Here is a 14968-nt window from a genome sequence, read left to right on the forward strand (position 1 = left end):
ACAGAGGGAGCTTGCCGGCTGCAGCTGCTGTCTCAATTTGCTGATCTACTTAAAAAGGCAATGTACTTAAAATGGGGTCAGCATACTTAAAGGGGCAATGTGAGTCTCTTTCACACACACATTCCCTGTGTGCAAATCTCTCTCTCTCTCTCTGCCATGTTGTGTCTCCTTCCTCCATTCCTGCTGCCTTGCAGAGTATTAGGCTACATGAACAACAATGTGTTAGCCCTTGAGGGCTCAGCCAAGTGCTAGTTCATCATTTAGCAGTAAGACATTTCCTCTTCCACTCACAATCATCACTGCCGTTTTGCTTAAAGTAGCATTTTTCAGGAACATAACTACAACATTAAGCAAGGTGTTACTGTACACCCCTAATAAGATCATTGTATATAATTACCTTGGACTGATTTTGAACTGCCTTATCAATGCCATGTCATCTGAATACTGAATTGCATCTAGGAGATCACATGCTGCGTTCCCTAATTTAAAACAAAATCAAGCTGCATGCGTATCTAAATTAAATGTATTGTAGATTACATCTCTTTTTGGACCTGTAAGATTTACTATTACTGTGTAATAATTCTCACTTACCATAAAAGGATTACTAGATACTCCAACAGCAGCAACTTGTCCAAAGGGGGTTACTACAGGCTTTGCCTGTCCAAATGCAGCAAAACCTGCACCTTGTCAAGATAAAAGATGTTAGAAGTAGCTTCATACTGGTGGCCAAGCCTTTAAAGGCAGAAGACTATTTCCTATAAGCCCACTCTCATCACAGTGACACAGGTTAAACCTTTTAGTACATTGGTAATTTGTCCATTAAGGCAGCAGGACTGGGTCAAATCTGGTCCATAATTTAGCCTCTCTAAATATAAATTTATGCAAAACTTCAAAATAAATTTTAAGAATCTATTAATTTTCTTTCAAATTCCTATGGGAATATGTTTTTAGAATTCCCATGACTGTTTCTAAGCCAAAATGCTCCAATGTTGTTCTAGTACATGACACTCTAGTAAGTTTCTAATCAATTTAACGTAATCAGAGTGAACATGGTTGTGAAACAATTTTCATCACCTACGGTGAGTAAAATGCCAAACACACTAACAATACAAATTCAAATTAAGTTTTCAGCTGTAAAAATTAGAGATATTGAGATTCAAAAAATTAAAGCTTTGTAAACCCTTAACACACAAATTGTCAACACCACAACAAAATATACAAATTAAATATGCTTAAATCAACAAATCATAGCTGTTTACATGATTCATGTTAGTCTACTTGTAACAAGCCTAAATTCAAAAGTCTGAAATCACTGGATTTAAATTCAAATAAGTTCTCAAGCAGCAATTTTCTTATTTTGCCTACCTGTAAATTTCTATTTTTAACTGAAATCTCTGTTCAGTTTGTGTACACACAGGGAAATCAATGTTTATCAACATTTACCAATAAAAACCTAATCCTTCCAAGCCTCGCTATAAACCAGGACTATTAATGGTTTTCCAGGAAGAAGTAAGGCCAAATCATTGTGATTTTCTACTACACATTCCGTACAAAGTAACAGTACAGTAGCATAGTAAATTACAGCATCTTTTTAAGTGTTCAGAATCTGAATACTCTGTCTCCCTAAAGCCAATACCAACAAATATTACTGAACCAATAATACCAGAGATAGAGCTTTATAATATTAATTACAGTTACAAGTGCATTAATCCATGTTAATATAAAAGGTTAAAGAATAGGAAAAACAAAGTAGCTACTTTTGTGTTACTGAAAAAAGGAAGCAAGAGTTGGGTGGTTATTTCTAAAGCTTCCGAAGTCATTCTTTCCTGACTATATTCCAGTGCAGAGTTTTCTTTTTGGACCTTTTCCTGCATGTAAAAATTCATTAAAAAATAATTTAGCCTATTTTCTTTTATGCTCTCTAGCCCTCTCTCCTTTTTAAGGTTTGAGGAAAATATGTTATAATAGGTTCCAGACACATACAGTCTCCTTTCCTGCACAAAAGTTTCAGTAAAAAAATCCAACTAAAAAGTCTCACTATCATTTTGAGATAGCGATCATAATTATAGCAATAAAATTGGAGACATTTGATAAAGATTATACCTTGCCATAAAAGACCACGAAGAAACCAAGTTCTTTAGTCCTGCAATTATATAGTTGCAAGATCATCCCAAAAGATCCAAGGTAAGGAAAATGTACATTAGAAGTTAAGTATCACCTTGGATTGCTAAAATGTAGTTTGACTATGCAATTCTCTACGTTTCTTGCTACTAGCAACATACCACAACTGACACAAAAATTAAGGTATACTCCTGTCATGCCTGCCCCTTACATACAAGGAATTTCTTTCACATAGTCCCACTTGCTTAACCAAGATTTCTGGTATGTATGAACTTACCATTTGGTTGCTGAGCAAAAGCAGTCTGTTGTGGGAAAGCTCCCTGGGTTGGGAAGGCAGGCTGCTGGAAATTGCCACTGAAGCTAGTAGGAAGACTGTAGGATGCAGGAGTTCCAAATCCTGCAGGCATGCTCATGGATGCTGTGCCAAATGTAGCCGCTGGCAAGTGAAGTAACATTCAATTACTTTTAATTTACAAGTAATTTCTTATACAAAAATGTACTACAATGACACTAAGAAGAATCTTGCTAGCTTTCTAATATCCACCCAACAGCCACTGGGCAGGTTAGTCTCAGCTTCCAGTAACTCTAAATTAATTTGCTCACTAGAAATTAAATAAAACACATGCAAGATAAAAAAATTAAAGCTAAACTGCGAGTAGAACACTGTCAGGTTGGCTGGGTCCAACTTTTTTGATTACATTAGTATCTGTAATGGAATTCTTTTCCATGTTTTACTTCTACTCAAGTGCTTCCAAAAGTTATTTCTGGTAAAGAGTTAATGTGGAAGTCAGTACTTACAGGCAACACCAAAAAAACAGCATGTATGCTCAATGAAAGAAAATGTTAGGTCTGAAAAATTTCAGTTTATAATTTCCAAGGTGAAATTATAAACGAGATAAAGTTGTAAAATCAATCTTCAGTGTTCTTTTAAAATAACTTCTTACCATGCTCAGACTTGTATACAAAATTCCTAGCACAGAATTCCTTAGTTTAAGATTGAGATGATGCTTTAAAAAAAAAAAAAAATCTCATCTGCCTCACTGTTACTGAACATTTCAGGTAGAACAAACAAGGTATGTCTTGAGAGGAATGTTGAGTAAGAGTAGCACAGTATGACTAACAACAAAACCATTATTAAATCCTTTGGGGCTTACTGTGATTAATATTAAATAGCACACAGAAAGCTTTTTGGTATGAACATAAATGTCAGGCATTTTTGCTCTAATTCAGCATTAAGCGTAACCATTCCTTTTAATTTAACTTTCTTTGGTATAAAATTTGCACAAATTTAATTCCAAATCAACACATTTGATTAACTGAAAAGTAAACTATTGTCTGGAAACAGTGTGCCCTTGTTGCCAAGAAGGCTAATGCCTTTTTGGGATGTATAAGTAGGGGCACTGCCAGCAGATCGAGGGACGTGATCGTTCCCCTCTATTCGACATGGTGAGGCCTCATCTGGAGTACTGTGTCCAGTTTTGGGCCCCACACTACAAGAAGGATGTGAAAAAATTGGAAAACGTCCACCAGAGGGCAACAAAAATGATTAGGGGACTGGAACACATGACTTATGAGGGAGAGGCTGAGGGAACTGGGATTGTTTAAGTCTGTGGAAGAGAAGAACGAGGGGGGATTTGATAGCTGCTTTCAACTACCTGAAAGGGGGTTCCAAAGAGGATGGATCTAAACTGTTCTCAGTGGTAGCAGGTGACAGAACAAGGAGTAATGGTCTCAAGTTGCAGTGGTGGAGATTTAGGTTGGATATTACGAAAAACTTTTTCACTAGGAGAGTGGTGAAGCACTGGAATGGGTTACCTAGGGAGGTGGTGGAATCTCCTTCCTTTGAAGTTTTTAAGGTCAAGCTTGACAAAGCCCTGGCTAGAATGATTTAGTTGGGGATTGGTCCTGCTTTGAGCAGGGGGTTGGACTAGATGACCTCCTGAGGTCCCCTCCAACCCTGATATTCTATGATTCTATGAAAGGAATGGTGAGAGAGAGTATATATATTTAAGTAACCATTAAACAGAAAAAGACAGTATGGGATATAAAGTAAACAGATAATTGACACAGTACAATTATCAAAGAATGCATTGACATTACTTTCACAAATTACCATCAACAGAAGAGGCTATTTAATAGTGAACAGCTTGACAAAACAGCAAACCCAAACACATTGTGACAAATTGTGCAATGGTTTGGGATATCCAAAAGGTGTCAAACTTACTACAAGCAAGCTTCAAAGAATTTTCTCAAATAAGTTGTAAGCATCTACTAACGTGACCATGGACGTAAGCAATAATGACTTAATTGCTTGATGCAAATAAAAAGTTATACTAAGACATACTAAAAATGCCATTTTTTTTTTCCAAGTGCAACACATCCATGCCCACTCCATTTTAAAATATGGAAAACAGCTTACTCAAAATTTACATGCAGAGAACCAGGAAGCTGGCAATAAGTTTTCACAACAAAGTAAACAATTAGCCACATGAAACTCAGATATCAAATGTGGCTACCTACCAAAATGAGCCTGAGGAAATATGTGAGAGTGCATTGCTCCCGAGAGGCCTTATGGAAAGCCACAAAAAGACCAATGTCAAATGATTTATATATTTGTGAACAGTCATTTTTATACAACTATTTTACATGACAAAAAGTGCAGTGATAAAAAAACTCTTTAAAAACCTGTAAAATTTTTCTAACAACTAAACTTTGAATTTATCAAGTGTACTGCAGACCAATTGATAAATTATATATGTTTCCTGAATTATGCTAACTAAGTCAAAGGCTTTTTTCTCAAATACTCTATAAATTTTATACCAAACCCATTTATACTGCACACAAGATGCAAATATAGTATAAAGCTAAATTATAAGCAATCTTATTGTACTTATCACGTTTGCAGAAAGGAACTTATGAGACAGAAAACGTTAACTACAATATCCTATCAGATACTTAACTGGAGTACAGTAAAACTTGTTGATGCCCAAACACTTTTTCAAAGGACAGTATGTTTTCGGAAGTAAGGGAACATAGAAGTAGCTGAATAGAATTTGTTTTAAAGGGTTAATCTAAAAAAACAACCTTCACGCTTGTCTTCACACCTTGTGACAACCTTCACACTTGTCACAGGGCTTGTCTATACTGCCCTACAGTTCAGCCTACGGGGGAGTGAATAGCAGCGCACACCAAAGCGCTGAACTGTAACTCCTTGTGTGGATGTGAACTAAAAGGTTACTACTTCACATTAATATAACCCTGTTTGAGGAGGATTATATTAATGTAAACTAGGAGCCTTCTAGTTCACATTTGCAGCATCCATACAGGGGAGTTACAGCACAACTCACACCCGCACAGTTCAAACTGCAGGAAGTGTAGGCATATCCTATGTCACTATCTGTCAGAGACCTTCCGAAGGTAATTCCAACAGCCTCTTTAAAGCTACATTTTTTCAAGGATACAAGAGAATGACAGAAACTTTTAAAGATAGTCCATAGTGGTACAGAGCGTAATACTGGGACGACATTAAATAAAGGAGAGAATTTTGGTTGCATACCGAAGGTTTTAATCCAACAGCAGAGTCTATTAAATGGCAGAATAGCCACAATTGCCACATGGGGCCAATCCTAAAATTCAGCATTGCAGATAAAGAATTAAGCACAGAATAAAGTATTAAACTAGTAGTAGCGTCTAAACTGAGGAGCATTGTATATTAAGAAGGAACATTAAACTGGTTTTTCAATTTATAAATTAAACTATTTTACATGTGGAGTCATGGCCTCATGGATTCTGCAGAATTCACTTCTTGTCTCAGACTTGTGCTCCATTAATTTAAGCTATCATTTAAAAGGATTTCTCACCCTAATAGTAGGGAAGGAAAAACCTGTAAATGTGAATGGATGTGGGGTTTGTCTTTGAGGGTGCAGAGAATGATAAAAAGCTACAATTGCTCCATTCATTTAAATGGGGTGTAAATTCTGACTATGACCGTGTAAATGTCACAGTTAACTGTTTCAAATAATTAAATATCCAATAAGTGTTCTTAACTCAATCCCACTCTGCCTTCCATGGTGGATAGTTTAGTGTAAAAACCAACCAACCAACCAAACATCATAGAGGCTACTATACTGATTGCTTTATTAATTTTTTATATTTTTATTCTAAACGAAACTGCTGCAGAATTTCCAAGTGCAACAAAATTTATATTCTGCAGCTAGCTGGAACTAAGGTGCCCTACAGATGCTGCCTTTCACTGCTGAGTAGCCCAAAGTGCTTTTCAAACTGTATAAAGAAACTCTTACAGTCAACACTAACACAATCACATCTAGCATGTAACAGCAATAAGTAGTACACAGCAGGTTTAAAACAACAACAGGTCAATGCTGTAGCCAGTTAAAATTGGAGAGGGAATTTAAGAGAGAGAATAGGATTATAAGAGCTGGTTGGAAAAATTCTGAATGGAACATTCTTACACCAGAAAATAGCAAATCACTGAAACTGAAACGTTCCATGAGACCATGACAATAGAGATGGAAGCCAGGCATTTTGAAAAAACCTACCTAGCCTGGTTTCCTGCCAGTCACCTACCAGGCTCCTTAGCAGTCCTGGTTCCTGGCTCCTTAGCAGTCTCTCTGATGAGGAGCCAGGACCCAATTTAACAGCTCTTGGAAGCTCTGGTTCCAATGGCTTACAGAGTGTGTGGCACTGGGGCAGGCCTCCAAGTGGTCTGCCCCACAGCTGGGACTCCCAGAACTTCCAGGCTCCTCACTAGGCAGGCTGCCTGGAGGCTTGGGAATGTTTTAAAAAGGTCAAAACGAAATGTCATTTCAACTTAAACAACTATTTGACAATTTGGCTATATATCTTATTTAAATATTGTGCTCTTTTACTTAAAAAACAGAGAGTGCAGAATTTTACTTGTGCATGACCTATTTTCAGTCAATTTCTACAAAATAAAATTACGAAACTACAAATATAATGAAGTTTTGAAATTAAAAATGTATGTATAGCATATAAAACTGCACAGTGCAATTTTATTTTTCTAACCTGTAGCTCCTCGGCTATTGGTCTGGAACGGGTTTGTTGAAGGTGCCACTGGAGCGACAGGCGCAGCCACAAATGGATTTGTGGAAGGCGTTGCTGAAAGATTAAGAACAATTAATTTTAAAAAACAATTTTACACAGTGCTGCATGGATATATATTTGTTCTACACAACCTTTACAAAATCAAATACAGTCAGAAATAACTTTACATAAGAAGTTTTTCCATACCTTTTCTCTGTGTTGGGTACTACAGGATATATACACACGTACGTACACACAATTTTTTTTAAAAAACACACACACAAACACCACTGATATTTTAGACTACTTACATCATATCGCCTGCACTGGCAACAATTATGTCATCATTTCTAATGACAGTGAAGTCATTCGTACTACTATACAATGGAACTAAAATTTAGTAATATGTTTGCTTACAGTCTGCATAAACATTACAAATATTTTAGTATACCTCCAAATGGAGCAGGCACACTCGAAGATGCAGGCTGTGTCTGTGCAGTAGCAGCAACTGGTACTGTTCCAAAAGCATTGCTGAAAATAATTCACATTCATTGAAGTCAGTGTTGCTCCTTTAACAATTAACATCTACAATTAATTTTGGCAGATAAAAGCAAAGTAGAAAAGGGATATTTAGGCACAGATTTGAAAATGCTATATAATCCATTAGCGCCAGGAGTTGAATTCTTGATGCCAAGGTCAAAGGCTAAATATATTAGCGCTGAGCAATGGCAAACCCGGTCCGCCAATGGCAAAGTGTAAAAGTATGGACAATGAGGAGAAAACAAAGAAAGAGGCATAGGCTGCCAAGCAAAAGCTTTAGGGAAATTTGCATTTCCAAGCAAAAAGTTACTATAGATGCGTGCTTTTAATTACTTTAAAAACATTTTAAAAATATGTACATTGCAAATGTCTCACTTTTCAAAACCAATCTCTTACCAATTATTACCAATTAGGCTATACGCTTAAATATGCATGCAAGTAATCCATATGGAGGATTGTTATCTTCCAACAGAATTTAGTGTGTGTTGTCTAGGAAGGTGTAAAAAAGTGTTTCACTGATAAACACTTGCTTCAGTTTCATTTTACAACCTCTAGCGGGCAGTACAACCACAACTATAGTTAAGAAAAGATGCAGTTTTAGTAAGGACACTGAAGTCAACACCCAACTAACTTCTCTCCAGAATTATTTCCCTACAATTTTTAAATCGTGACCTAAACAAAAAAGAACAGTTGAATACAAGCAGGTTTTTTAAAAACTTTATCAACACTACCATAGGGCTATTTTTCTGCCTATAAATACAGTTGGTTTAGGGCTAATTACTTTAACTTCTAACAAGAAAAAGTACCTGCTAACATTACTGGTGGAAGTATATGCATTACTAGAGGTTGCTGTGGAGCTGAACACACTGTCTAATTCTGCTAGAGCTGCATACTTGTCTGAAGATGCACTTGGCTGACTTGGGGCTGACACAGCAGGACCTGACGGTGCTGTAACTACAGTGCCGAAGCCACTTCCTTGCTCACTACCACCTAGAAAAGAAGATACCATATTGAAATTTAAAATGACACTTCTAAAACCATGGTTTCCCTATAACCTTCTCCATACGAACAGAAAATGTTAATTAACTGTTCTCCCATCATTTAAGACTAAAATTAAACAATAAAACTTCGTGCCGCTCTAATACAGGGCTAATAAACTATGGCTCCCAATCTCTATCTTTATAAGCACACAGTATTATGCTTCAATGGGTCTATCACTCCAAAAGCGGCTTCCTAGTTTCCACTGATCGCATTATTCAGTGAAGTACACTGCTCTCTCTTGCTCCAGTTAGAAAGATGGATTTGTTTTAAACTTTAGTATGTTGTGCATGACTCATCCTTAGAGTACAGCTTTGAAATTTAGATGGAGACTGAAATTTTTTTACATTTAGAAAGCAACGAGGCATAAGAAATCTAACAATTAAATTACAGAATGATGGACTCTTACTTCACTATTATCTCAAAGTATAATCCTGCGGAAACTCACACTTCCAGGTTCTTGTGACTCCTAACCATATGCTGTGGAGTATTCCCTAGCTTCCTGTATGGTATTTCCCACTAAAGACTGAATTCATGAGCCATGCAGTATGCATCACAAAAGCCATGTCATAGCTTCCAACTGGTGGCTTATGTTCATTTATGCCCTAAGAGGGTAACTGCACTCCAAATCCTGAAAAGATGCTAAATAAATAATACAGATCCATTGAATCAAATTCAGGAGAACAAAATGATAGGTAACAGTATAGAATTGTCTCGTTTCCAAGGATACCTGTTCTCAGCAGACTGCCACTGAGAGGAAAAACTCCATAGATTATTTTACAAGCACCAGTGTATGGTATTTTGTAACCAAGAAGTCTAAAGTGTTCAACACAAACTGGAAGTGTACAACAGTGTAAAGGTGCACTTAGCAATAACACCTACTTTTTGGAATATGGAAGAATATGAACAAAAAAGTTGACAAAGGAGAATAATTTAAGGATTTTTTGTAGGTAAAATGTAAGAACAAGAGTAGTTATGTCACCTCATGATACCCTTAACTAAGTTTCACTGAGCTAATGTAGTCTATCTAGCAAATATGCAGTAGAGCATGCAGCAGCAATCAAAAAATTGGACAACTTGTGATTAAAAATAGGGTATTTTTGAACACCTGTGTACCTTATCCCTCCATAAACATTGCCAGGTCAATGGAGATACAAACACTGAGCAACTCTTGATAGTGCACCTCATAGTCCTGTTTATTTGTGTTCAACACACATATAACAGCAATGTTTGTCAGAATAGCTGCAAACTACTTAGTTATGGAGCAGCCAGTGTCTACTCCACAATTAGAATAATGGCTCATCCTAAGAGTCAGTCACCCACTGCCCTCCTCAAGACCACACAATTTCAAGGGAAAGAATATTAACAAAGCCATATACTGTATCAGTTTTGCTTAGGAGCTGATATACATGACTTATTTACCATTGTAGTATGCTGGACCGAATCCAACTTAAACTCCAATGAAATTCATGTTACCATCCTTGTTCAATATATGGTTACCTTAGTGTGCATACAAATCCAACCCGTTAAACACTAGCAGTTGTAATCTCCTTTAAGAGAAAAAGACTAGTCAAGCTTTACGTTATATGATCATGTAAAGAATCCATCATGGTGGCTTTTGATTGTAAAGACAAAAAATATCTTAGACCGCAACTGGTGTGATTGAATTAATAGTCGCCCACTCCAGAAATATACAGAAACCTGAATAATGTACTACTAGAATACTTATCACTCATGAAATACTCAGGAAAAATTTTTTTGAGTGATCGGCTCATAAAAGAAGCATTATATTTTTTATAAGTGCTATTTTGCAAATGACTGCATAGATTAAAGCATTTGCTTTGTTACAAGAAGCAGCACGGCAATATAGGAGTTTAAAATGTGTAAGTGTGAAGTTAATTAGAATTTTTTGAAGAGACAATTTAAAGCATGCTTAACATGGTTGGTGACCATTTTGACAGGCACAGCCATCCTCATAAGGAATAAAAATGAAGGATAACAGGTCAAAGAAAAAAAACTTTAATACCTTGCCCTGTGCTGAAGATATTATCTAAATTAGCAAGAGCTGCATATTTGTCTGCTGACTGGAGATTCGGTTTATTCACTGCAACTTTACTGGCAGCAGTTGCCGTTGTGTTGCTCTGAGAAGCATTGAAGGCTCCAAAATCAGCACTGGAGGATTTGGGGAAGTTATCAAAGTGAGCAAAGTTAGCATTCATTGATCCAACACTTCCACCTGTAACAAAATAAGTTAAACATGGATACTTTAAAAGGTATAGGAAAGTCTCTCCAAACGCTCTTAGTGGCAACATCATCCCACCTCTTAGTGGTTACACCAGGCAGTAACATCACTTTTGTTTTTTATCCCACAGGCTAACTAAAACCCCTCTAACACACTTAAAATTAAACTTGAATCAGAATGAGCACATTTATATCTATAAACTTCTAAATCTGAAGAAAACACTGAAAATTCAATAGCTTTCACACACCGTAATTAGCTCTCGCAAAATTATGTTTCAGTGCAACATCATTAAGTCAACTCAAACACCACATATATTTTGCTAGAAAAAATTTGAGTTAAATTAGCTTTAATTTTATAAATCCAAAATACAGCTTTTCCTGCTGCAAGAATTCAGCAAAGTAAATAGGAGTTGCTTTATTTTCCTCAATGGTACAATATGCTTGACTTTTTCAGACATCAGTAACCACTGCAGGCAAAAAAGGTTAGCCTGAAAGTAGCACAGAGGTAGCACAATGGGATACCAGGCCAAGGTTCAGAGAGACTAACTCAGTCCTTTACTCCCAGATGTCATGGCTGCCCACCCAGACAGAGAGACAGACAGACAAACACAGCCTTTTGGAGGGGAGATAAAGGAAAAGAACAGAAGGGATTTGAGAGCCCTCCTTGCAAAAGAAAAAAAAATTATTTTCCTAGGATACACATTAAATATACTCAAGTAAATGAATCACTATTAGGATTTATACTAACACTCTGCTGATCCGAAATATAGGAATCAGTTTGAAAGCTCCAGCTTTTTAATGTGTGCAACAAATTTTATGTTTAAAAAGGTATTTATGAGTTTCCAGATCTTCTCTGTGGACAGAGGATTCTGTTCATATGCGCGAGTCAGATTTACATTTTAGTTTAATAGAAAAAGGTGCATGTGCGTGCACACGCACGCATGTGTGTACACGTACGTACACTTGGTTGAGTACTCAGTCCATATTAACTGTTAATAAACCATTAGCAATTTGATCATTTTAAAAGCAAGCACAGATATAAGCAATGACCGGTGAAAATATATGCAAGGGTGGAACTAAAAAAAACACAATGGCATATAAAACAAAAAACTAAGTTTCCTACTCAATGGAACTTACTGTGTACAGCCTGGAGAGGGAAAGCTGAAGTAAATTCACCAAAACTGCAGCTAGATGAAAGCGTTCTGAACGCTGGATAGCCAGAAATTGTGTGAAGGGGATTAAAGTTAACAAAAGGGAGAAAAAAATTAAAAAGAAAGTTTAAATGACACCACATTCAACAGGAAAAAAGGAAAAGTAGTAAGCCAAAGATTAGACAAACAGCAACTGTCAGCCCAAGCAAAAGTTTTAAAGTATGATCAAATTAACAAGAAAAGCAAAATAAGAATTTAGCAATAGACCTTACACATGAAATCTTCTCATAACTGAGTGGCTAACATGCATCTGTGTGGTAAATACATTCAGTATTGTATTACTCGGGTCTGCATTATCTATCTTTACTGAAATCTTCTCTTGGAAGATGAAAATCACAGATGTAATCTCCTTTAGATACATGTGGCCTGGCATTCAGAAGTACCAATATAATTACATTCAGTAAGCTTACAAATATTTCATGTGTAGGGCTAATTATAAGCGACATCATCATAAATTAGGAGACTTCCCAGAAGTGCCAGAAAAAAGTAAAACAAAAAACAAAACAAAAAAACCTATACCAAATAACCAAACAGAAAAGGCATTCATTTCAGGTTTCCCCAGAGCTTCAGATTATGATTGTGTTAAAGCAGGCAGATGCAGGAAGTAAACTGAAGTACTTGCTCACTTGTGTGTCTGGATTATTTTGTAAAAATTAATCAGAAGTGCTAGTAGTCTACCTGTATTTTGGGGCTGAAAAGGAGACTGACTTGCTGTGGGGAAACCTCCAAAATTACTCGAACCACTAGACTGTCCAAATGCATCAAAGTTTGCAAAACCTGCATTTGCAGAGTTCTGTGCTGTAAATTGTAAAGGAACAAAACATGTTAATGGACATAAAAAACAAAAACACATGTATTAACTGAAGTAAATTATGGTTATGTTGGTCTGAGTGTGATGTCCTACCTCAAGCACGATTTTTCTCTTTTTTATAAATGAAGCATCACATTCTTATCTAAAGTATAATACACGTCCTATGGATTAAATTAATCTTCAAAATTTATTTTAAGCCTTTCATATTTGCCTGCATAGGTTTGTATCAATAAATTTCCCACTCATTTTTCCATAGTCCATTTCTGTTAAAGCATGAATGATATGCCATTACCTACAGTAACTGCATGACCTCAATAAAAGGTAAATCTGCACTGCAATCGAAAGTGTAATTGCAGTGAACGGTGACATACCTAGGCTAGCTTTAATCTAACTAGCATGGCTAGCAATGAAGCTGCAGCAGCACAGACTTCAGCATGGACTAGGAGTACTTGTAGGTTTGAGATGAAGTCAATACTATGCTGCTGCACTGCTATTTTTAGATACGCTAGGAAAGCTAGATTACAGCTAGCATGGGCATGCCTACTCAAATGGCAATTATGCTTTCGACTGCAGCGTAGACATACACAGTGTCAGATTCATCTTAAACCAACAGTACTAGCACAGAAAGCTCTGAAAACTGAACACCAAATTTGTAACTGTTAAAAGAATCAAACAAACAAGATTTTATCTTTCCAAACACTGGTTTTCCAGTGAAATGCCAATCCATCTGGCTATTCGTAGGCTATTCGACTCCCACGAGTCTGGTTTGGAAATGTGAAATATGTTCTACTTCTAGAACGTATTTTTACACCATTTCAAAACGTCAAGCATTTATATATGAAGTACAACATTGTTAGAGGGAATTTAATTTGTCACTACTGAGTTTGTTTTGGATACATACTATTTAGAAGTCATTCAACCTGTCAAAGCATTCAAAGCACAATGTAATTAAAACTCAATTAAAAAAAAAATCACATAACAGAACATGAAGCCAAACCAAGCAGTGAAATACTAAAGATGCCTTCTTTTGCAAAACAGCATTTATATTGATTTGGCCTTTTTAGGGGGTTTTTTTGCCCCTAGATCCAGGTATTAAGAATACTGGACAATTATCAAAAATTGCATGTCAATCAACATTACGTGTGAAAAGGGGACCTGCAAAGGAAGGGAATTTAGAATCGTCACCCATTATGCCCTCAACCCTTCCCTTTGTGTCATGACATTGTAGGTAACTGAGGTAAGCTAGTGGTTGAGGGAGTGAGGGGCTCAATTCCCAATGAAAGTCAATATAAACTGAGTGTTCAACTCATTGGCCCCTTCTAGCTGCTATTTACATGCTACTCTATGCAAGCAATAATGACTAGAGGGGAATTCCTACACATGAATCTCTAATTTAAAATGACTTTTTTTTTTTTAAAGTTGATCTAAAACCCCTCAATACAATGTGATTTTCCATTGGCATAATAGAATTGGGAATGGGTTCTTTTTTGGAGGTACTGTGGTATTATCAGGTCAGTGCTTTCAATGTACCTGAAGCAAGTTTTTACAACTAAGTTATAAATCCCAGGAAACAATAAGCTATAATATAAATGCTTATGCCTAAAGTATAGTTGTTGTGACAATTCTGGTTATGAAAATAGAGTTATCTTACAAAATATAATAATTATATAACAAACATCTACACTGCATATTTAAAAATGGAAGAGAAGTTGTATGTAAATAGAAAACTGCAGTTTTCAAACAAACACTCATGACATTTTTTGCAGCACGGACTTCTGAAGAGAACGTCTGTCACCCCTCCTGATAAGGATCTTGTGACAAATTCCCACATCCTCCGTGGGGGAAAGATGGTTACTAACTTGTTTAGTAACTGTTTTTCTTTGAGATGCGCTGTCCATGTCCATTCCACTCTTGGTGCCCGTGCACCCAGTGATGGCCGTTG

General features: G+C 36.5%; 1 protein-coding gene across 19 annotated transcripts in view; it reads right to left on the reverse strand.

The window, feature by feature from the left end:
• AGFG1 (ArfGAP with FG repeats 1) overlaps positions 1-14968 on the reverse strand; it is a 64162-nt gene that overhangs the window by 2944 nt on the left and 46250 nt on the right. For 2 of the 19 annotated variants that reach the window (XM_043492042.1, XM_038416351.2), the window contains exons 6-13: positions 12894-13013; positions 12142-12213; positions 10790-10999; positions 8532-8715; positions 7637-7716; positions 7168-7260; positions 2399-2557; positions 592-683 (exon numbers count right to left, since the gene is read on the reverse strand). In XM_043492042.1, coding sequence (XP_043347977.1) covers positions 592-683; positions 2399-2557; positions 7168-7260; positions 7637-7716; positions 8532-8715; positions 10790-10999; positions 12142-12213; positions 12894-13013 — 1010 coding nt within the window. Of the gene's footprint in view, positions 1-397; positions 480-591; positions 684-2398; positions 2558-7167; positions 7261-7636; positions 7717-8531; positions 8716-10789; positions 11000-12141; positions 12214-12893; positions 13014-14968 lie in introns of all 19 variants that reach the window. The other 17 variants (XM_038416352.2, XM_043492043.1, XM_038416353.2 and 14 more) reach the window with 14 other exon arrangements.

Source organism: Dermochelys coriacea, chromosome 9 (assembly GCF_009764565.3).
Source record: "Dermochelys coriacea isolate rDerCor1 chromosome 9, rDerCor1.pri.v4, whole genome shotgun sequence".
Classification (NCBI taxonomy): Eukaryota; Metazoa; Chordata; order Testudines; family Dermochelyidae; genus Dermochelys; species Dermochelys coriacea.